At 35.5% G+C, this 23,552-nt stretch overlaps 1 protein-coding gene across 1 annotated transcript in view; it reads right to left on the reverse strand.

Moving 5' to 3' along the window:
* PKP2 (plakophilin 2) overlaps positions 1 to 23,552 on the reverse strand; it is a 149,775-nt gene that overhangs the window by 59,797 nt on the left and 66,426 nt on the right. The window contains exons 5-6 of the mRNA XM_051962136.1: positions 19,712 to 19,919; positions 15,816 to 15,993 (exon numbers count right to left, since the gene is read on the reverse strand). Coding sequence (XP_051818096.1) covers positions 15,816 to 15,993; positions 19,712 to 19,919 — 386 coding nt within the window. The remainder of the gene's footprint in view (positions 1 to 15,815; positions 15,994 to 19,711; positions 19,920 to 23,552) is intronic.

Here is a 23,552-nt window from a genome sequence, read left to right on the forward strand (position 1 = left end):
ATAGCCAGGAGGCCAGAGTTACTGTATGAAAGAGTATGAGGTAGGAGGTAAAGCATAAGTAGACAGGAAAGGTAGGAGGGTCCTTAATGAAGGAGTTTGAATGCTAAACAGGAGAGCAGTATCCCAAATGCTAAACAGAAGAGTAGTATCCCAAAAATGTAGAGAGAAGAGAGTATCAAACAGAAAAAGAGTGATGCAATGTGACTAATGTGGAAATATGTTTAATAAAATACTACTGAAGAAAAAAAAGAAAAAAAAGAGTAATCAAAGCTGTAAAGAAGTCTCATTCTCTTTGACTTCTTTACAGCTTTGATTACTCTTTTTTTCTTTCAATTCAAAGAGAATGAGAATTGAGAAAAAGCTTTGGCTTGAGGCCAATAGTCTTTGGCAATTAAAAGATCATGGGTGACTCTAGAGAAAACAGTTTTAGTGGAATGATTGGGTCAGAATGTTGTGAATCTTCTCCTTGGTAGATTTCTGAAAACACTGTACCTTGTTTTATGCACACCTAGCACCACATAGCAGAGCAAAGAATCCAAAGGTCTTATTTACTTTTACTCATTGCAAAAACAAAGCCCTTAGTAGAATTAAAAGGAAGAATGGTGCTGCACTGATGAACTAATGATATTAACTTCAAATCACTTAGTCAACATATAAACAGGAGCAGAAGTTAGGGTGGAAGATGGGAGTTTGCAAACAAATCAATATATCTTCAGCAGAAACAAGTGAAGGGAACAAATATTGTTGAAGCCTGATACTAATTCGGATTTTCCTTCAGTTAGGTTAAAGGATGCTCGGTTTGTTTCTGCTAGTGTAGAAATATATCACATTAGTCAGTATTTGTAGTACTGAAACGCTTACATAAAAAACTAGAAGAAACAAGTGAAATATTATCTTTAAAATCCCTTGAATTCCTGTGTGACCCTGGGCAAGTCATTTTACCCCAAATGCCTCAGCAAAACATATATTTATTTATTTATTTTCCCCCTTTTTTGTAATCAGGTCATTGGTTTAGCTTCCTGTAAAGAGCTCATTTAAATAGAGGCCATTCTAATTGGTAGGCAGCTTTCTCTTACTTGATTTAAATAAGACTACTCAGAGCAGACTGGCAGATTTTATTCTAAGACTGCCAGACAACTCCAAATTTTTTCAAAGTATGCCTGGAAACATTGAAACTCTGGAAAGTGTATGTGACACCTACAAGAAAGAATGTTTAGTATTCTTGCCAATCTGTGGTTTTTATATAACTGCTGTAAGAGGCACAGATAAGAACTACAGATTGTATCTTAAATAGAAGCAAATTTTATTTCATAAGTGAAGGATGGAGTTATCTGATGCTTTATCTAAAAATATTCAATATTGATCATTTAAATGTTTGCTAATACACATTATTATATGTATTGTGTGTAGCAAATTCCATGTCTTATTATATAAAGCTGAAATTGCATTTTCAATTATTGCTTTGTAGCATATCCATTGAAACATGACTAAACTCAAAAAACTTGTTATTCTGAGAAGAGAAATAAAATTGGTCCTTCTATTTCCTTTTCCATTTAACTTTCTTGTATCTCTAACCATAGTAGTTCCTCAAAGCTCTGCCTTTAGCTATTAATTATTTTCCCCTTTATAAATTCTCCTTCAGGTTATCCACTCTCATTGCTTTCAAAGAGCATTTAATTAGTGATAGTCTCTAAATTTTTAATTTCATCTGCAATGTTTTTACATGGAGTTCCTTGGACTTTTTCCACACAAGGATTCTGACATACTTTCAAATTATATATGTTTTAAAAAATTTACAAATTGTCCCCCCTTTCCAATCTTATTTCCATATTTCCCTATACTTTCCAGGTTAGAAATTTTGGAGTTATTTCTGATGTCTCTTCCTCCTTTATGCCCTATGGCTAATTTGTCCCCCCAATTCTTTTTAAAAAATGTCTCTTGGGGACAGTTAGGTGGTGCAGTGGATAGAGCATCAGCCCTGAAGTCAGGAGAACCTGAGTTCAAATATGGTCTCAGATACTTAACACTTCTCCAGTTGCCTCAGCAAAAAAAAAAAAAAAAAAAGTCTCTCAGATCCATCCTTTTCTTTCTGTTCCACTACTATCATCCTAAGAGCTCAGCATCTTTAAACTTCTCTGAACCTCAGTTTTGCCATGTGTAAAATGAAATGATCCTGTCTTAACTCTAAATCCTATCATCTTATGATCATGTTACATCTGTGTTACATTTGCAATACTGGCAATGACTCTCAAGGAAAGACTTCCAGTGATCATAATGAAGTCACTTCATTTCCTTTCCTTTTCATTTGAGGAAGGTTTAGAACATTGTTAATATGTTATATACTTGTGCCATGAGGAATGAACTCAAGAAAAAAGGATGTAAAAAGCATTGGAAGATCAAATGAAAAGTGGAATCCAAAGGTATTTTTGAGTGTGTAAAAGCTCCAGTGTTAACTGGAACAGGCTGATAGTCTGGGAAGTAATCTACTGAGTAGGAGACAGATAGTATTATCATATGCCATCTAAGCTGCTTTGAGTTCCTGAGACTGTTTGGAATAGGAACTCAACATGGATGATGCTAGCATCCCAGAGCCAGACTTATTAATCCACCTCAAAGGGTCTAATAGGTCTCTATGTTGAGTCCAGAAAATATTCCTTTTTTTAAAACTGTCCCATAATCTTTTTTTTTAAACTTTTTTATTTTTCAAAACATATGTATAGACAATTCTTCAACATTAGCATAGTCCAATGTATGTTAAACATCGTAAAAATATATGTTAAACCCAATATATGGATACATATTTATATAATTACCATGCCACAAAAGAAAAAAAAAAGAGGAAGCAAATAAAATGCAAGCAAATAATAACAAAAAGAGTGAGAATATTATATTGTAAACAACACTCAGTTCCCACAATCCTCTCTCTGAGTGTAGATGGCTCTCTTCATCACTGTACAATTGAAACTGGTTTGAATCATCTCATTACTTAAGAGAACCATGTCCATCAAAATTGATCATCATATAGTATTGTTGTTGAAGTATATAATGATCTCCTCATCCTGTTCATTTCACTCAGCATCAGTTCATGTAAGTCTCTCCAGGTCTCTCTGAAATCATCCTGTTGGTTGTTTCTTACAAAACAATAATATTCCATAACATTCATATGCCATAACTTATTCAGCCATTCTCCAATTGATGGGCATCCATTCAATTTCCAGTTTCTTGCCACTACAAAAAGGACTGCAACAAACATTTTTGCACATGTGGGTCCCTTTCCCTCTTTTAAGATTTCTTTGGGATATAAGTCCGGTAGAAACACATGCACAGTTGCATATGTACAGTTTGATAACTTTTTGAGTATAGTTCCAAATTGCTCTCCAGAATGGTTGGATTCATTCACAGTTCCACCAAAAATGTATCAGTCCTATGTGAACTCTAGTGGCTGTTATAATGTCACTGAGTCTAAGTAAGCTAATTATTGCATTGCTATAATATACAATTGATTAGACATGCCATAGAGTTGGTTATTTAATAAAGGAGATAATCAGGAGAATCTTCCAAATATGTTGGACCAGGTTAATTCCTATGGAATTCATCATGTACTCTCAGCCTTTTCTGCACATTATGTTCTGTCCTCTTGCTAAAGAAATAGATGATCCAGTAGCTGTTTGATGGTCCCTCAATTTCTGTAACTGGAAGGAATATGATGGAGTTGGCTATTATATCACCATGGGAATGCCATATTTTCCTCTTCTACAATCCATCTAGATCATAAGAATCCTAGAAGATTCAAACTATCTTTGTCAGGCCAGCTTCTCTTTGGGACAGATTCAGCTTTTATTCTCTCTTGGACTACTTGCAAAAAGGGATATGGAAATTTCTTTCCCTATCCTCTATCAGTAATAGCAGGTATAAATACATGTGGACCTGAAATCCAGTCTCTCTGGTTTCTTCTTCTACACTGTACTTCTTCTATTAGCACAGTCATTGAGAAATGAATGCTTCTACTTATAGTGGTTAGTTATGGTGGTTCAAAAGTTCCTGTACTCTTCACTTAGGTTGGCCAGAAAATCTGGACACTGTGAATTAAACATGAAAAGAAAATGAACTATCTGCTCAGTAGTCGCACAAAACTGTATATATTTCCTGAGGCTAATATAACAGATGTAAAAATTTGTCAGTGCATGCTTTTCAATACTTTGTTTTTTTAAGTATTGTTTTTTGTGCCAAGAGAAACAAATGGCTGTTTTCTACCTCATTATCCATTTTTTACACTAAGGCAGAGGAGTGTGTGTGTGTGTGTGTGTGTGTGTGTGTGTGTGTGTGTAATCTATAACACTCCTTTTTTTTTTTTTTTTTTTTTTTGGTCAGACCTTCCCCCAAGTTGGATGAAAACAGGGCTCTGTGTGAAACTAAAGATGAAGTCTTCAAGTATGACCTCTTCCTCTTGCTAGGTGTGACAGGTATAGCTCTAAAAGACACTACAGTGGGCCATGTATTGATTTTAAATAACTGGCAACAGATTGGACATGAGAGATGTGAGGGAAACAGTGAGGAGTCAAAAATAACTCTTTTAGGTCATGAAACTAAGGGATTGGGGTGATGTCTTTAGGACAATTGTGTAGCAGGGGTGGGTGGGGAAGAGAGGGAGTAGAATGAGAGGAGTGAGTTTAGAGGAAAGACAATGAGTTCAATTTTGGATTGGAGATTGGATTCTGGTAGGTCAGCAGATTGATTGGGGCAGGATAAACAAATTAGAGATAATCAAAAAATAGTAGTTAAATCCATGGGATTGGATGAGATTACCAAGTGAAGCAGGTAATATAGGTGAGCAATGTAAAAGTAATGTAGAAGAGAAAAAAAAGGCCCAGGACAGAGACCTATAGAACACATTAGAGGAGACTGAGGAGTAATTTGATAGGCAGCTAAAGAAAGATTGTATCCTGAAAACCTAGATAAGATAATATAAAGGAAAAGGGAGTAATCTACAATATCAAAGGCTAAAGGATAATAAAGAAGAATGAGGATTAAGAAGAGGCCTTTGTATATGAACAGATAATTCTCAGAGGAAGAAATTGAAACTATGAAAAGATGCTCCAAGTCATTATTAATCAGAGAAATGCAAATTAAGATAACTCTGAGATACCACAACACACAAGTCAGACTGGCTAGAATGAAAGGGAAAGATAATGTGCAATGTTGGAGGAGATGTGGGAAAACAGGGACACTGATACATTGCTGGTGGAATTGTGAATACATTCAGCCATTCTGGAGAGCAATTTGGAACTATGCTCAAAAAGTTATCAAACTGTGCATACCCTTTGATCCAGCAGTGTTTCTACGGGGTTTATACCCTAAAGGGATTTTAAAGAAGGGAAAAGACCTATATGTGCAAGAATGTTTGTGGCAGCCCTCTTTGTAGTGGCCAGAAACTGGAGAACGGCTGAATAAATTGTGGTATATGAATATTATGGAATATTATTGTTCTGTAAGAAATGACCAACAGGATGATTTCAGAAAGGCCTGGAGAGACTTACATGAACTGATGCTGAGTGAAATGAGCAGGACCAGGAGATCATTATATATTTCAACAACAATACTATATGATGATCAATTCTGATGGACGTGGCCCTCTTCAGTAATGAGATGAACCAAATCAGTTCCAATGGAACAGTAATGAATTGAACCAGCTACACCCAGTGAAAGAACTCTGGGAGATGAATATGACTACATAGAATTCCCAATCCCTCTATTTTTGTCCGCTTGCATTTCTGACTTCCTTCACAGGCTAATTGTACACTATTTCAAAGTCCAATTCTTTTTGTACAGCAAAATAACTGTTTGGACATGTATACTTATATTGTATTTAATTTATACTTTAACATATATAACATGTATTGGTCAACCTGCCATTTGGGGGAGGGGATGGGAAAACTGGAACAAAAGGTTTGGCAATTGTCAATGCTGTAAAATTACCCATGCATATAACTTGTAAATAAAAAGCTATATTAAAAAAAAATAAAGAAAAAAGAAAAGGCCTTTGGGGTTTGGCAATGGATAGAGCACCAGCCCTGAAGTCAAGAAGACCTAAGTTCTAATCTGGCCTCAAACACTTAACACTTCCTAGCTGTGTGACCCTGGGCAAGCCACTTAACTCCAATCTCAGCAAAAGAAAATAAACAAACAAACAAATAAATAAAAGAATGAATAAGCTAATGAATAAATAAATAAATAAGAAAAGGCCTTTAGCAACTAAGAATCATTGACAGCTTTGAAGAGTAGTGTCAGGTGGAATGATGAGAGAAAAAGAGCACTGAGAAAGTGGAGCCACCTATATTATACTAATATTTTTTCAGAGGCAACACTTAAAAGCTGAACTTTCCCAGACTTCTGGTAAGATAGAGTATTTGTAACCTAGTACCACAATTTCTATATCACATTTTTTGTTGCTTAGTCATTTAGTCATGTTAAATTTGTGGCCCCATGGATCACAACATGCCAATACTGCCTATGATGTTTTCCTGACAAAGATACTGGGATGGCTTGCCATTTATTTCTTCAGCCTGTAAATGTTTGAAACCAGATTTGAACACAGGTTTTCTTCACTCTAAGCTCAGTGCTTTCCCAAAACATCTGAAAGCTTGATGCAGTGTCCGACTTTTTGTAACTCCATTTGGGATTATCTTGGCTAAGATACTGGGGTGATTTGCCATTTTCTTCATCTGCTCATTTTACAAATGAGGAACAGAGGCAAACAGTTAAGCATGTGGTGCAGGATCACACAGTTAATAAGTGGGTGAGGCCAGATTTGAACTTGGGAAAGAAAGTATGGAAAAGAAATTTTACTGCCTTACCAAATTGAAATTCTATAGAGCCATTATGCTGACATCATTGATGTATGGTATGTGAAATCTGAATAGTTCCCAGCACCATGTTGGGAAATTGAACTGCTTCCATTTGAATTGTTTTAGGAAAATTCTAAAGATTAGGAAGATCTGGCAAGATAGGGTACCAGACACTGAGGTCTTCTCTTGAGCTGAACTGCCAAGCATTCAACCTCTAATGCAGACAGCACAATTCTGCTGCACTGGTCATGCCTGAAAGACTATTTTATGGAGCACTCACACAAAGCAAGCACACACATGGAGACCAGAAGCAATGATACAAAGACACTCTCAAGTTCTCTTTGAAGAACTTGGGCTGTGAGACATGAAAAAACCAATACAGGGCTATCCAGCATGTCCAGAGGCATTGTGGGAAGATGGCAGAGTAGGTTAAAAATTTCCAAATTCGCTTGATTTCTTCTACAAACAATAGGAAATTGCCATGAAATGAATGTAGAGCAAGAAAAATGAAGAGATAAAGCAATTGTCCTCCTAAGATAACTTGAGAGGACCTCAGAAAAGACAGGATCTCCAGGGACTGAGATTTGGCCTGAATGAAGTGTAGACACCTCCAAGATAACCAAACAGTAGGCTCTGAGGGCAGATCTGGTAATAATCCATCTCAAGAAAGTTCAGCTTAAGAACTTTTACCTCAAAGCCTCAGGAACTTTCACCTGACACCTCACGAAAAACAAATAGCAAATAGCTGAGGAGGGGATGTTTCTGGAAGTCAGTCCTAGTGGTGCAGTCAGGAAGTGATCATGGGATATGGTATAGGTGAGGAGGAATAAGCACATACTCAGTGAGTGTGATATCAACAGGGAGCAAGAACATTTTCAGGAGTGTGCCATGGCTTAGGGAAGGAGAGGATGAGTTTGAACTCCTGGACAGAATTCAGATAATAAGGAGGACCTAAAGCCTAAGACAACACTACTTACAACTTGGGATTAAAACATGATTATAATAATAAGCTACTATAAATAAAATAAAACAAAATAAAAATAAAATTGAGAAAGCAAAAGATAAAGAACACAATAGAGAGCTATTGTGTTATAATAAAAAATCTGGATTCATATTCAGAAAAAGATAGTGAGGTTAAAAACAATTTCACCTCCTGTTGAATTAGGAGTCTGAGTCTGGGAAGACTAAGGGAACCTTGACTGATAAGGAACGCTAAGCCCAGCTATGCTGCTGAAACCTATTAAAGGAGTTAAAAAATCAATTAAGAGACATAGAGGAAAAATTAGGGGAAAAAATTGTGCCTCAGAACCAATGTAGATGGCAAAAATCAAATAAGACTTGGGACAGAAGAGGGGTTCTCCTGGGACAACCAGAAAAAAACTTGAAGACCCAAATTTTACAAGCAACAACAACAATATAACAATTCACATATGCTGGAGCTATAATTAGAATTGTACAGCATTGTATGTGCCAAAATGTTTGGGGCAGCCCTGTTTGTAGTGGCTAGACAATGGAAAATGAATGGATGCCCATCAATTGGAGAATGGTTGGATAAATTGTGGTATATGAATGTTATATAATATTATTGTTCTGTAAGAATTAACTAGCAGGACGAATACAGAGAGACCTGGAGAGACTTACATGAACTGATGCTAAGTGAAATGAGTAGAACCAGGAGATCATTATACACTTCAACAACAATACTGTGTGAGGATGTATTCTTTTTTTTTTTTTTTTTTTTATAAATTTTATTTTATTTAATAATAACTTCGCATTGACAGAATCCATGCCAGGATAATTTCTACACGACATTATCCCTTGCAATCACTTATGTTTCGTTTTTTCCCCTCCCTCCCTCCCCCCCCCCCCCCCCCAGGATGGCAAGCAGTCCTATATATGCTAAACATGTTGCAGTATATCCTAGATACAATACATATTTGCAGAACCGAACAGTTCTCTTGTTGCACAGGGAGAATTGGATTCAAAGGTAAAAATAACTCGGGAAGAAAATCAAAAATGCAAATAGTTCACATTCATTTCCCAGTATTCCTTCTTTGGGTGTAGCTGTTTCTGTCCATCATTTCTCCAATGAAACTCAGTTAAGTCTCCTTGTCAGAGAAGTCCACTTCCATCAGAATACATCCTCATACAATATCGTTGTCGAAGTGTATAATGATCTCCTGGTTCTGCTCATCTCACTTAGCATCAGTCCATGTAGGTGTGAGGATGTATTCTGATGGAAGTGGATTTCTTTGACAAAGCGAAGATCTAACTCAGCTTCAATTGATCAATGATGGACAGAAGCAGCTACACCCAAAGAAAGAACACTGGGAAAGGAATGTAAACTGCTTGCATTTTTGTTTTTCTTCCCGGGTTATTTTTACCTTCTGAATCCAATTCTTCCTGTGCAACAAGAGAACTGTTTGGTTCTGCACACATATATTGTATCTAGGATATACTGTGACATATTTAATATGTATAGGACTGCTTGCCATCTGGGGGAGAGGGTGGAGGGAGGGAGGGGAAAAGTCGGAACAGAAGTGAATGCAAGGGATAATATTGTAAAAAAATATCCAGGCATGGGTTCTGTCAATAAAAAGTTATAATTATGGGGAAAAAAAGGAATTGTACAGGGTTTATTAGCAACTACAACAAAAGACAGCAAGTCCTAGAATGTTACATATCAATAATCAATAATATTTACAAAAGAACTAGGGTTGTGACCAAAAATATTCCATCCAGAAAAATTAAGTATAATATTGAATTAAAAAAAAAAAGGACATTCATTGAATTCCCAGATTTTCAAGATTTTGTCTCATACAAATCTGAACTCAATAATAAATTAAACATAGGAGTCAACATTAGTTAATAAGGACAAATTGTTTGTTTTATATGTGAAAATGTAACCCATGTGTCTAAGACTGACATTTGTAATTAGGCAGTTCAAAAGAAAGACAGGGGTAAAGCTGAGTATGATATGACTAAAAAACAAAACCACCTAGGAAAAGGTAAAAATAGTAATTAAGCTACACTGATGGGATATTTTCTAGGGGAAACTTTATAATGATGAGTTTCCCCTGACCTTATAGTGCTTTGCTATAACAATCTGTCTATCAATGATTCTAAAGTCTTCCAGACAATCAGATAGATAATCTGCTGGTCAGTGATAACCACTGACCTGAGACAATAGTGAATAGATCAGTTCTACCTCATATTAGTATCTTGAAGAACTGGTTCTCTCTGTCTTTTCCTATAAATTTGTCTTCTTGCTCCTGATTCTTTTGGAACTTAGCCCACTTCAATTGGCATTACAATTACAATAAACTTTGCCCCTTGACTTGGAGATGGATTAAAGTCTGCACAATCTTTTGAGATACCTCACAACACCAGTCTGCAACCAAATTTTTGGGGTCTCCTTTCTGAACTTCAACAATACAAATGAGTTATGAGAGCAAGTATTAAAACAGAAGAATTAGAGTAGAGAGAAGGGCTGATAATTCTGAAAACCTACTCACATTGGGAAAAAGTTAACAGGGGAACAATACATTTATTAAGCACTACATGTATCAGGCAATATGCTAAGCATGGGGATACAAAAGCAGCAAAAAAATAGTTCCCTTGCCTTCAAGGAGTTCATAGTCTAATGTAAACTGAAGCTAAGAGGGATTAAGTGACATGCCCAAAGTCATAAGTATCTGGAGGAACATTCAAACTCAAATCTTAGTGACTCAAATTTTGGCATGCTATCCACAATGCCATGAAGTTCCCTCCTTAGAGCAATCATTTGAAGACACAACCTACTAGGGTGAGTGAAGGGTGAAAGAGTAGCTTCAGAGCATGCATTTTTGGATGCATGCCTTCACTAACATTCTAACTCTATAAGAACAATGAAAAATTCTAGCAAGTTAAAATAAAATTATGGATATTCGCTGATTTACATATACTTACACAGAGATAGTAATGTGTTAGGAAATGTAAAATGAGGCCATACTAGATGATTCCTTTATAAGGTGGAAATTAATCCTTTGAGGAAATCAAAAAGGGAGAAAACAACTGGTTGAAGAATGACAGACTGTTTTGTTTGTCTTTTTCTGAATATCTTCATAAGAGAAGAATCCTTTTCCTCTGAGCATGAGTTGGATACTTCTCTTTCTTTCGAAACAAGTTTATTTTGTCTTTATAGTGATAATCACTGGGAATTTCTAATTGAGCATATATTTATTAGGAATATAAGTGATGAGAAGAAACCGAAGGAAGAAACATCCTCAGAGAAGAGAGAGGAAAAAAAACCCAACTAATATTAGATGTTTTGACAGTGATATCTCTGGGTGGAGACTAAAAGTCAAATTGCACAAACAGAATTACAAATGTTTTGAAACTATTTCTCAGAGTTAAAGGGAATATTTATTTTGACAATGAATCACTAGTAGACAAATGGCAAATAGGAATGGAAGAACAACTATAATTACCACACTAACTACCTTATACTGTTACACACATATAATATTATAGATATGCCTATATATGTATATGTATCTATACACAGAAATATAAACAAATATATATGCGTGTGTATGTGTGTGTATGTGTATGTGTGTGTATATTCGCCAAGTCTATCTAGAAATCTAGATCTAGATTTTGTGATCTAGAAATGTACTATAAATGGAATTACTATAGCTTTAACCACCAAGATAATTTTTTTCTTCTTTCATTTGAAGTTCTATTCTCTCCACTGGCTGATACTTTTAATTTGTTGATAAGCCAAATTGGGCAGATACTGTTTGTAGTTATAATCTGGCACAATTTTAATAACAAAAAAATATAAAATACTGCAGAAAACAGTCTGACTAAAAATTCAGTGACACCAGGAAGGAGGCTATTATCCTTGAGAAAATTCCAGATATTATTGTACCTCACATTTCTAGAGGACTATAAGGATTAGCAATAGTATTGTATCAACAGTTGTGACTTGAGGAAAAAAGCATAGAACTTCATTTGCTAGTCAGAGGTTCAACATTGCTACCTTTCCTTATGTGAGTGGCCTGGGACAAAGCCAAAATCCACACTAATTATGGTTCTAACCTTCACTGGTACAAAATACAATTCCTCTACACTTTAACAATCAGCCAACAAGTGTTTACTAATCATCAATTAGATAAATCATTAGATGGGTTAGATGCTAGATGGATTAAAAGTATGAAAAAGATGAGAATTCGTAATCTAAATGAACTCATATTGCAATAGGAAAATAACACACACACATGTTGGGGTGTGTGTGTGTGTGTGTGTGTGTGTGTGTGTAAAAGAAGAGAAAGACTATATGAAGCAAAAGTTAGGGGGAGAGTGCATTCTTGCAAACATGGGAGATGGCCAGTGCAATAGAAAGGAAATTAAAAATTGAGTTTCATGAGACAGAAATATAGGTTGGGACCAAGTTATAAAGGGCTTTAATAGTTAAACCAAAATTTATATATTTTATCATGGAAGAATATTAAACCACTGTATTTGTTTGAAAAGGGAAGTCATATAATTAAATTTGTTTTTGCTGAGCAGATTTTTTTTTTCTTTTTTTGCTGCTGAGGCAATTGAAGTTAAATGACTTGCCCAGGACCAAAGAGCTAGGAGGTGTTTAGTGTCTGAAGCCAGGTTTGAACTCGGGTCCTCCTGATTTCAGGGCTAGTGCTCTATACCAACTAGCTGCCCCAGATAAGATATGTTTTTAAGAAAATTGTTTTGGCAGTAGTGTATAGGCTAAAGTAGATGGGGAAAAAGATAAAGGCAAGGAGATTAATTAGGAGCTGTACCAATAATTTAAGTGTAAAGAAATGAAAGCCTGAAGTGGTAGCCAGAGAGCTAGAGAATTTAAAAGTTTAAAAGCTATGAAAATAGAAATGGTCAGATCTGACAACTGGTTAGATATATGCAGTGAGGGAGAATGAAGAGTCAAGAGAAATGTAGAGATTACAAATTTGGGATTCTGGAAATATGGTGATGCCTTTTTTTAAAACAAAAAAAGACAAGCATGGGAGAGTGATGGGGTGAATCCTGAAACTCTGTCCCCTTTAATCTGTAAAAGAAGGGTGATTTGGAGTCTTAGGCTCTCCCCTGGGAAAAACATACCTTTTAGACAACACCCAGTTAAATGGTCTCTTTCAGTTGAAGATCTGGCCAGAGATGTGGTCATCCCCTCTATTGAGTTGAGGGGGGTGAGAAGATTAGTCTGGAACCATTCCCACTAGCTTAAATTTCTAAGATAAGTGATCTCTTTTCTATTAGAGATCTAAGCCCCGGGCATTGACAACATTAAGTGAAATCTCATTCAATTCTGAATTGAAGCCCCAAGCCTCACAAGGTTAATAAAAGACAACTCTGAACCGTGAATCTTTGCAGAAATGCCAAACAGGATTATGTTTTGTCAAGGAAACTCTCTTCATGGCAAAGCTGCCTGCCAGGATTTTTGCCCATTGTGAAGGTATTCTCTTCTCAATGTTTACCTTTGCTATTCCTCTAACAGGACCTTTTGACTAAAAGTCTGTCTTCCTAGCAAAGCTGGCTTCTCAGGGCCAATAAAAATCCCTTTTGCCACACAGATTTCGGATTTGCACATTCTTTTGCATTGGACCTTCGGCTGACCAGAGGGGATTCCCTATCCCAGTTCTTATACTTCATCACAACTACCACTACCCTCATCATTTGCAGTTCCTCAAGAGGATTGGTTTTAAAGGGTTTAGATATGTTAATATGTCTCTGATCTATTTTGAAATACCCAACAGGCAACTGGTGAACCATGACTGAAGCTGAGAGGAGAGACTAAGGCTAGATATATAGACCTGGTAGTCATCTATTTACAGATAATAATCAAAACCAAGGGAGCAGATGAGGTTACAAAAGAGAGAGATTAGAGAAGAAGACCCAAGAGAAAACCTTGGGGAAGACTTACAGCTAGGGGGAATGATGTGAATGGTAAGCCAGCAAAAGAGACTAAGGATTGGTCATACAAGTAATTGGTAAATTGTTATGGACCAGAATTCTGTACTTAAAACAAGTGTGTGGAATAGAGAGATAAGGGAAAAAACTTACAGGAATATGTGAATTCTTTTTCTGTATTTTATTTTCGTTATTTCTGTGTTTCCCATATGACTTGTATAATATGTGCAGGCCTATATGTACTTGAGCCTTGGCCAGCTATAAACATATTTACTTAACCTGAGCTGATGACATTTATCAGTATTTGACATTTATCGATATTTAGTCTCTTAGCTGGACCACTGTCTATCTGAAGCCTGAAGACCTGAGTTTCTGTTTCCTAAAAATCAGGTGATTTTGGGGAAACAAAACCTTCCATTCCAATCTCTTTGGACAGCAACAACCATTTAGATGCCTCCCACCCCTTCTCAATGCTCTCTTACTTGTGATGTAATCTCTTGTATAAAAGCTGTTTATCTTTACTACTTCTTTAGCCCTCCTATCATGAGCTTTCTCTTTCTTATCTCGTGATGGGATGGCTCATCCTCTGGAGATTTTAATGAACAATCTTTCTGCTTTCTACTGAGTGATCTCTGAGTAGTCATTTTGGGTAAGGGTCTTCTACATCCCACACACAAGGATTCTTACAAGGTCCTAATTCAGTGGAATTGATGAGACAATGGTTATCTAGTTTAGTATGGTGATTAATAATTCTCTAAGTTCAGTATGATTGATTTAATCTTACAACAAATAATGGTTTCCTAGTGATATAATGATTGGGTTATGATCAAAACAGAGCATATAAAGTTTCTACAAACTCAGCCAGAGTCAGAGCCAGACCCAGCCACAGAAGGACTTGGAGAAAGATTCAGAAGGACTAGACACAGACTCGGAGGAACTCAGAGCAGATTCATTCACTCCCTCTCATACCACCTTGGTGGCTGGTCTGTCCTCCTGCATTTTCTCCACTGAGACCAAGCTGGTCCGGGCCCCAGGCGAGGAGACAATAAAGAATTTGGACTTTAACACCTGGCTGCTCTCGTAGTGATTAATCTGCTGAAAGGAAATCAAAGGAAAGTAGTGTCATAAAAACACAGAGAGGTGAGAGCAAGTGTGAATATATTTCAGCAAGAATGCTTTCTGCAATGCTAATCATTTTGTTTTATATTTTTGGTTATTAACAGTGTGCCAGATTAAAACAACAAGTAGTATCTGCCCAATTTGGTCTATCAACAAATAAAAGTGTCTGCCAATGGGAAGAATAAAACTTCAAATAAAAAGAAAAATCTATAACTAATATTTAAAACTATTGTATTAAGGTGTAACAGGGTTTGTAATATGCTTTAATAATCAATCACCAAGAACTGAGCAGAACCAGGAGATCATTATATACCTCAACAATGATACTATTTGAGGATGTATTCTGATGGAAGTGGATCTCTTCGATAAAGAGAGCTAATTCAGTTTCAATTGATCAAAGATGGACAGAAGCAGCTACACCCAAAGAAAGAACACTGGGAAATGAATATAAACTGCTTGCATTTTTGTTTTTCTTCCCAGGTTATTTATACCTTCTGAATTCAATTCTCCCTGGGCAACAAGAAAACTGTTCGGTTCTACACACATATATTGTATCTAGGATATACTGTAACCTATTCAACATGTAAAGGACTACTTGCCATCTGGGGGAGGGGGTGGAGGGAGGGAGGGGAAAAATCGGAACAGAAGTGAATGCAAGGGATAATGATGTAAAAAATTACCCTGGCATGGGTTCTATAAATAAAAAGTTATTTAAAAAAAATAATCAATCACCAAAAGAAAGCGTTAGGATAAGAGGTTAGTGGATGATTATTATATTATTGGGATAATTTTAAAGAATCATTTTAGCTCTCTCAGTTGCTTTTATAGATAGGAAGAAGGTTTGGAAAAGACCTAGATATAATGCTTAAAATATAAGCTGAAAGGAAATGAAAGGATTGTAAAAGGGAGAAAAAATGATCTTACCTTAAGCATCCTGTGACATTGTAGAATATATCAAAATCAAGCAAGCCATTTGCTTTGGGGTAATCACCCTCAGACCATCCTGAATAGGGGATGATGACAATATCTGTGAGGGTCAGTAAAGCTTCTGTAATCAGCAGATTCTTGAGTTTCTCATTAGAGGACAAATTCCACAGCAAACCTACATAGCAAGGAAATAAGATAGGCTAGTAGATGATAGTGCATAACTGTCTATTAAATTTATCAGTTCCTGGAACATAACAAGAGTTGAATAAGTTCTTTTTTGCTAACTTATTGATCAGTTAACATCATAATTCTTTGGATTTAAAAGTGATCTTAAAAAAACCAACAAAACAACAATCTAACAGTTTCAAATTCATTAGATAAGCTGAAGTAACTCCTTAAAATCCATGGCCTATAGAATGAAACTGGGGAGGTTAAGTTAAATTAAACAGAAATGTGAATCAAAGCCAGAGACATTTAACTATTTATTGCTACTTTGCTGAAAAGCAAAACAAAACTCAACCATGGAGCTGACCTCTTGAGAGTTACAAATTGCAACTATAAAATCTAGCATTGCAAAAATTGAGATAGTACTTTGGGAAACATAGGGAATTCCCATATGAGGAACCTCCTTCTACAAATGCAACTTGACATCTTTTGTGTAACATATGCTTTTTTGAGAATCCCAAAATACTTTGTAGGTCAATTAACTTGTCCAAGCTCAGATAGCCAGACAGAGATAGGACTTGTACGTCTTCCTGGCACCCAAACTAACTCTTTATCCATTATACTAAATTACCTCTGCACAGGAGAAAAAAACCTAAAAAACAGATTTATACTTGTTTTACTTAGCAATATGTAGGACCTGCTTAGTATGCTTTGTTTTTACTTCTGATGCTTAGGGGAGACTGGACAAACATTCCAATTGGACCTGTTAACACTAATCTCATAAACATCACCCGCTAATGTTTATTGAATGTTATCCAGAATATACTGAAAAACACAGTATATACCCTCCAGGATTTTTTGTTGAATGCACCCTTTCTTCCTTATTTTATGGTCTGGAAGCTAAAGGAGAGACAATGGCAACCTAGAAGATTCAGTTATTTAAGGGTATTCATACAATTTTCTCTGGCTCCTCCTCCTGAAATCTATCTAATTGCTCCAAGTTTTATAGTAAAGGTGAAAGACTATATAGCTGCCAAAGAAAAGAATTAAAATGTGTATTACAGTCTTTGTGAGAAGAAAGAAAAGAGATCATTATTAAGTAATAGATCTAGTTAACATTTGTTTTATTTTATTTTTTCTTTCAAGATTCCAGTTGTCTACCCACAATTCAAGGTTAAATTGTTTAATCAATTCATTAAAAGCCCATAACTAGTACAAAGCACTAGTGATACAAAGACAAAAATAAAATAGTCCTTGTTCTCCTGGTGTGGACCTTATGGGTTACAATTTTACTGGAGGAGAATAATTCTTATATAATTCAAAGAAATAGAATCCCTCCATATAGAGTGTTTAAGAAGAGTCAGTCAAATTGTAAAAAGTGTTAAATGCTAAAAGAAATTTATGTTTTATCTTTTTTTTATTAAAGCTTTTTATTTTCAAAACATATGCATGGATAATTTTTCAACATTAACCCTTTCAAAATCTGGTTTTCCAATTTCCCCCCTTCTCTTCGCCCCCTCCCCTAGAAGGCAAGTAACCCAATATATGTTAAACATGGTAAAAATTATATTTTATCTTGAAGGTAATAGGAAACTATTGGAATTTACTGAATAGGGAGTGTAAAGGTAAGTTCTGTGCTTTCAAAATATCACTTTGGTAATTGTATGAAGGACAGAATAAAGAAGAGACATAGGGTAGTGAGAGACCAATTAAAAATCTATTACAATAGATCATGAGGACCTCAGCAAAGTGATAACTATGAATAGAGAGAAGGGATAAAGAGATGGATGTGAGAAACGACGTGGGTCAATAGAATTTGGCAAATATTTGACTATTTGGGAAGAGGGAGAGCAAAGAGGATGAATCATATTGTGTCCCTGAGTGACTGGAAGGATGGTACAGAAATAAGGAAATTCAGAAGAAGGGTGGGGGTGACATAAACTGAGATCTTCTGGGGGGCCCCAGATGTAAATTGTGTCCCCTTTGGGGGGACTCTCAGACCCTGGGAAAAGCCTGTAAACTTCTAGTTAAGTGGTCTCATTCAATTGGAGATCTTGGTCAATCATCTTCCATTGAATTGGCATAGTGGCTCAAATTCCCAGTTAAGTATAATCTCATTGAATTTTAATTCAATAATTAAATAGCCCTTGAATTGAAAATCAGTCTCTCAAGAATTGGCCCCTGTATCCAGGCCAAAGATCAAAGCAAGTCGCAATATATTAAGGGCTACATGTCCAGATATCTTTTGCAGATGTCTTAACAGACTGATGAAGATATTCTCTTCTCAATGTTAACTTTTGCAATCTTCCTAACAGGACCTTCTGTCCACTAAAGAAGTCTGTCTTCCTAGCAAGGTGGCTTCTCAGTGACAATAAATCCCTTTTTATCACAGATTTTGGGTTTGTGAATTCTTTTGCATAAGACCTGCCCTGACCAGAAGGGATTTTCCACCCCAATTCTTGCACCTTGTTACAATTACTACTAACCTCATCATTTGTACCTCATCAGTAGATTTGAGGCAAAAGATATTAAGTGGCTTTTGTATATGCTAAAATTAAGATGTCTATGGAATATTCAGTTTCAAATGTTTAATAGGTAATTCTAGTGTTTTTCAGCAAAGTTAAAGTGAATTTCTTTATTTATCTAGCTAAAAGTTAATATAATTTACTCAGAGCACAAAGCACGTTGGAGAGTGACAAAAAAGGACAGGAAAAGAGGATGAATTTTGATGGAATTTGTTATTCCTATCTCCAGTAGCTACTAATTTCTGGTTCTTTAATTGAAGTTTGTGTATAACTGTATAAGAATGTTAGATCTCTCAAGTTAGTTATCTAAATGATAGAAGACTTTGATTTGCTACAAGACACAGTTGTCCATATTTAACATGTATTGGGCTACCTGCCATTTAAGGGAGGGGATGGGGGGAAGGAGGGGCAAAGTTAGAACAGAAGATTTTGTAAGGGTCAATGTGGAAAAATTACCCATGCATATGTCTTGTAAATAAAAAGCCATATATATGTATATATGTATGTATGTATAAAAAGACACAGTTGTCAAAGGGGAAAGACCTAATCTTAGCCTAGTTAGCCTGGCTTTTATCAGCTAGATATGGTGGGTGACTAGGACCAAAAAAACTGTCAGCCTGTCTTTATCAGAGAAAGATTCTAACCAAGATATATCGGCATGAAACTGAGATGATTAGTTTGGATAGAAAAGATGAACCTAAAAGGTAGTAACAAGGAACAATTGTTAGTGGAGAGAGGAACAGAACCCTTACACAGGCAGAATGAAGGAAAGTACTGAAGTAATTTGGAGAATGAAAGTATTGATGCTGATCAATTTAAAGATGTGAAGTGTTCAACCCTCCATTTTAGACTGACTAAAGAGAGCTAATTAAATCAAATAAAAGAAAATCCACCATGTTTCTGCTAAGCCACTTAGAGGTAATATCAAAAGAAAGCAAATGTTCATATAACCTGAATGTGTACAGACTTATTTTCCTAGAAGCAAACCTTGACAAAAATTTGCTTCATAGCTTTTTGCTAAAGAAAAGGAATGAATAACAATATCCCTTTAGAATTACCTTCTGCATATTCTGATCAAGGGCAATCAAGGGCAGTCAAGAGCCCATCAATTATTTGCCACAAAAGACTTAGGGAAAATATATAATATAGTACATCTGGGTGGTGTGTCTATTGCTGTGGTCTTATATATTTAAAAAGCAATACCTGTGATCTGCTTTTTAGTCTCCAAGTCTCTAGTTTGCTTCAAGACCTGGAGCAATTGAGGAACCCCATTCAGTTCAGCTATTTCCACCTTGTTGTCATTGTCTTCAAATGCCAAATTTCTTAGGGCTCCACATGCTGCCCTCTGTATATCCTCATTCTGTACTTTTAGGAGCTGTAGAAGCTTGGGTATACCCCGAAGATGATTAACCTGAAGGAGGAAATCCACATTCCATAATGTTTATTTACCTTTTGGCTTTAGTGTAGAGGCATATAACGTAATGACAATTGATTTTGTTCTGTTATTTTGTGGCTTTAATTCATCAATTAAAAACTATTTATAAGTACGTTAAGTGACACAATATAATAATAATAGTAGCTAACATTTATATAAACTTTGAGGTTTGCAAAATACTTTTATATATATTATCTTATTTGATCTTCAAAACAATTCTAGAAGACAGGCAGTATCATGAGCTCCTTTTACAGATAAGGATATAAGGCTGAGAAATGTATTGTCCGTGGTTATCCAGTTTGTGTTACAAATAAGTTTTAAATTAGCATCTTCCAGATTTCAAGTATAGTTCTAACTCTTTCACCAGGGTTTCTGAATCTTTTTCCATTTGTGATCCCTTTTTGCCCAAGAAATTTTTACTTGATCCTGGCTAGAATCTGAGTTGAGCTCATGCTTGCATGAAAAGTATGCATGTTCTGTGTTCAGAACCAAGGCTGCAGTGAAGTCTCAGGATGCAGGACAGTTAAAACACCTAGGATTCATAACATATTTGATTTTGAACTAATTTTTAGTTATTGTGTTCAGAAACCTTTTATTGTTACCAAATTTTTCACAACTCCCACATTCAGTTATGCAGCCCCATGTGGGGTTGCAACCCAAAGTTTAAGAAGTTTTGTACTATGGTACCAAGTGTGCTCTCTTCCCTCAGAATTTATAATCTGTCAGAGAAAATACTAAAATTATTAGAGAAAATGGAAGATACTATGTGTTTGCAAGTCTGGTGATACAGAAGACAAGTATAGAAGGAACTCAGAGAAGGAAGAGATTAACAGAGGAGACCAGAACAGTTAAAGTATCACTACAAATTTTCTCTTTTCTTTTCTTTTCTTTTTTTTTTTTTTTTTTGGCTGAGGCAATTGGGGTTAAGTGACTTGCCCAGGGTCACACAGCTAGGAAGTGTTAAGTGTCTGAGACCAAATTTGAACTCAGGTCCTCCTGACTTCAGGGCTGGTGCTCTATCCACTGTGCCACCTAGTTGTCCCTCACTATAAATTTTCATTCCAATCAAAGTATCGTAATTGCAAAACAAATAAAAATTCAGGAAAGAAATAATTTATCATGTTAATCTTGTCAATTATTTGTGTAATCAACTACATAATTACAAATATTTATGTAATTTAGATGTCTACAGAGAAACATTTTGACTCAATAAAATAATTTTGTAACTTTATTTAAGCTTTTTTTTTTCCTGAGGCAATTGGAGTTAAGTGACTTGCCCACGGTCAGACAGCTAAGAAGTGCTAAGTGTCTGAGTGAGACTGGATTTGAAGTCAGGAAGAATTTTAGGGTTGGTGCTCTATCCACCGCGCCACTTAGCCGCCCCTATAATTTTGTAATTTTAAATGCCATTCTTGATTTCTTTAGAAAGTAGTGTAAATTAGGGAGAATATCAAGAAGATAAAAAACAGAGAAAAGTCAGAGAAAGTCTGGGGACTGAAAAAACTATAATTAGTTCAACTTGGATTCTGATACCACTGATTCTTTAGAAATAGAAAGAAATCAAGCTGGCCTAAATAGATTATTCTTGTATATTAGGTAGTGTATCATACACAGCACATAGCTTAGAGACAGAGATAGAGCCTATACCAAGAGGAGTTTATTGGGAAAATTTCTTAAACTTGCATGGACCCTGGTGGCTTTTCTTCTTTCAGATTTATATTACTATAAGATTTGTTTTTCTTTGATATTGGAAATATCAACCTTTTCTTGATAGTCTGTTTTATTTCCATAAATAGTTTGCCTTAATGAAGAAGATTCTCAGAAGGAATATGTGGCATTTGGGCAGAGCAGAGTGGTAGGAGATATATAGTGCCAGTATCCTATGTTAGTTCTGGTTTTGCTTCTGAGAGGAATAAAATGGTATTCTTGGGAGCATGAGAAGAGAAGAAATGGTTTGGAACAGTCACTGAAGGGAATGGAACAAAGTCGATTAAAAAATAAAAAACTTAATCATGCAGCAGTGAGGATTATAACAGTTGAGATTAAATAATGATTATATGTAGTGAACCCATCAATCCAGATCACAAACTGTTACACCACCCTTGATAATATTCTGCTAATAAGGACACCTAAGATTGCATTAGCTCTTTTTTTTAAAACAACCACACCACATAATGAATTTACATTAAACTTGTAGCCAATTAAAATTCAAAAGGCTTTTTTCATAGACATTTCCATTAAGCCAATTCTCCTTTATCCGATATGAGTATTACTGATTTTTAGAACCCAAATGAAAGAATTTTACATCTATCCCTACTGAATTTCATTTTTAATCTAATCAACAAGAATATATTGTGTACCATCCATTATGCTGAATGCTAGTGATACAAAGAGAGGTAAAATCATGGTCATTCCCCTCAAAAAGATCAAGTTATAATGGTGGAGACAAAATGTACAAAGTATTTGTAAGTAAACAGAAATTGTGCAAATGGAAGATAATCTCAGAGGGAACTGACTAGAGTAAAAAAAAGAGGAAAACTTAGAAAATCTTCCTGTCAAAAATCACTGCAATCAGAGTGAAAAATGATTTAGAAGGGGGAGATTTGAGGCAAGGAGACCACTAAGAAGGTTAGTTCAAACATGGGTTGATAGGATGGTGACTGTGAGTGGAGAGAAGAAAACATATATTGAGGATTTTGTGAAGATAAAAACAATAAGATGCATTAACAGATTGGGTATGTAGGATAAATATAAATGAGGAGTTGATGAATTGAGGTTTATGAGTCTGGATGACAGAGAAGATGGTGGTATTCTCAACAATTATGGAAATATGGGAAAAGGTTTAGGGCAAAGTTAATAAGTTTGGATATGTTTTGGATATGTTGACATTCAGATGCCTAAGGGACATAACAATTTGAGAGGCCCAAAAGACAAATGATAGTTTGGGAAGATAATAAATATAGAGAAAAGTGCCTAGGATGACCATATCTAGGCCAATTCTTTCATTACAGATTCTTTCATACAGATGAGGAAACAGATCTTGAGAGGGTGACTTCTATAATTTTTGTTCTATCTGTATAAATGAATGAAATTTATGAATTATTTGTAATATAAAAGTGAATTTATATGATAGAGGTGACTCAAGGGCTAAGATCTTTCTCAGAGCAAATATATTGTAAATAATTATGTGTTTGTTTTTCTCTTTCTTACATTGTTAAAAATTGTATGAGCAATATGCAACTGACGTTTAACCTCAAGAAATTTGAGTTTTTGAGATGTATGTATGTATGTCTACATGCATATTTATACCTCTACCTTTATAACAATACACATACAAACAGGTTTTTTCCCTTTCTCAATGTTTAGATAGGAGCAAAAGCATAAAAAAGTTGTCTTGAGATTCATTGATAATAAACTTCATGGGGATATACTGCAATTTTAGTAATTTACAAGGAAATATCAAAATATATTCCTTGATTGCACTTGAACTGGATATAATGAGAGAAAATTAGTCAGGGCTAGAAAGAGATGGATTAGTGTTATTGTCACTAAGTAAAGTGGTGACACAGTCTACTTGATAGTTTACATATAGATTATAAATGAGACCGT

Source organism: Antechinus flavipes, chromosome 5 (genome assembly GCF_016432865.1).
Source record: "Antechinus flavipes isolate AdamAnt ecotype Samford, QLD, Australia chromosome 5, AdamAnt_v2, whole genome shotgun sequence".
In the NCBI taxonomy this organism is placed as follows: Eukaryota; Metazoa; Chordata; class Mammalia; order Dasyuromorphia; family Dasyuridae; genus Antechinus; species Antechinus flavipes.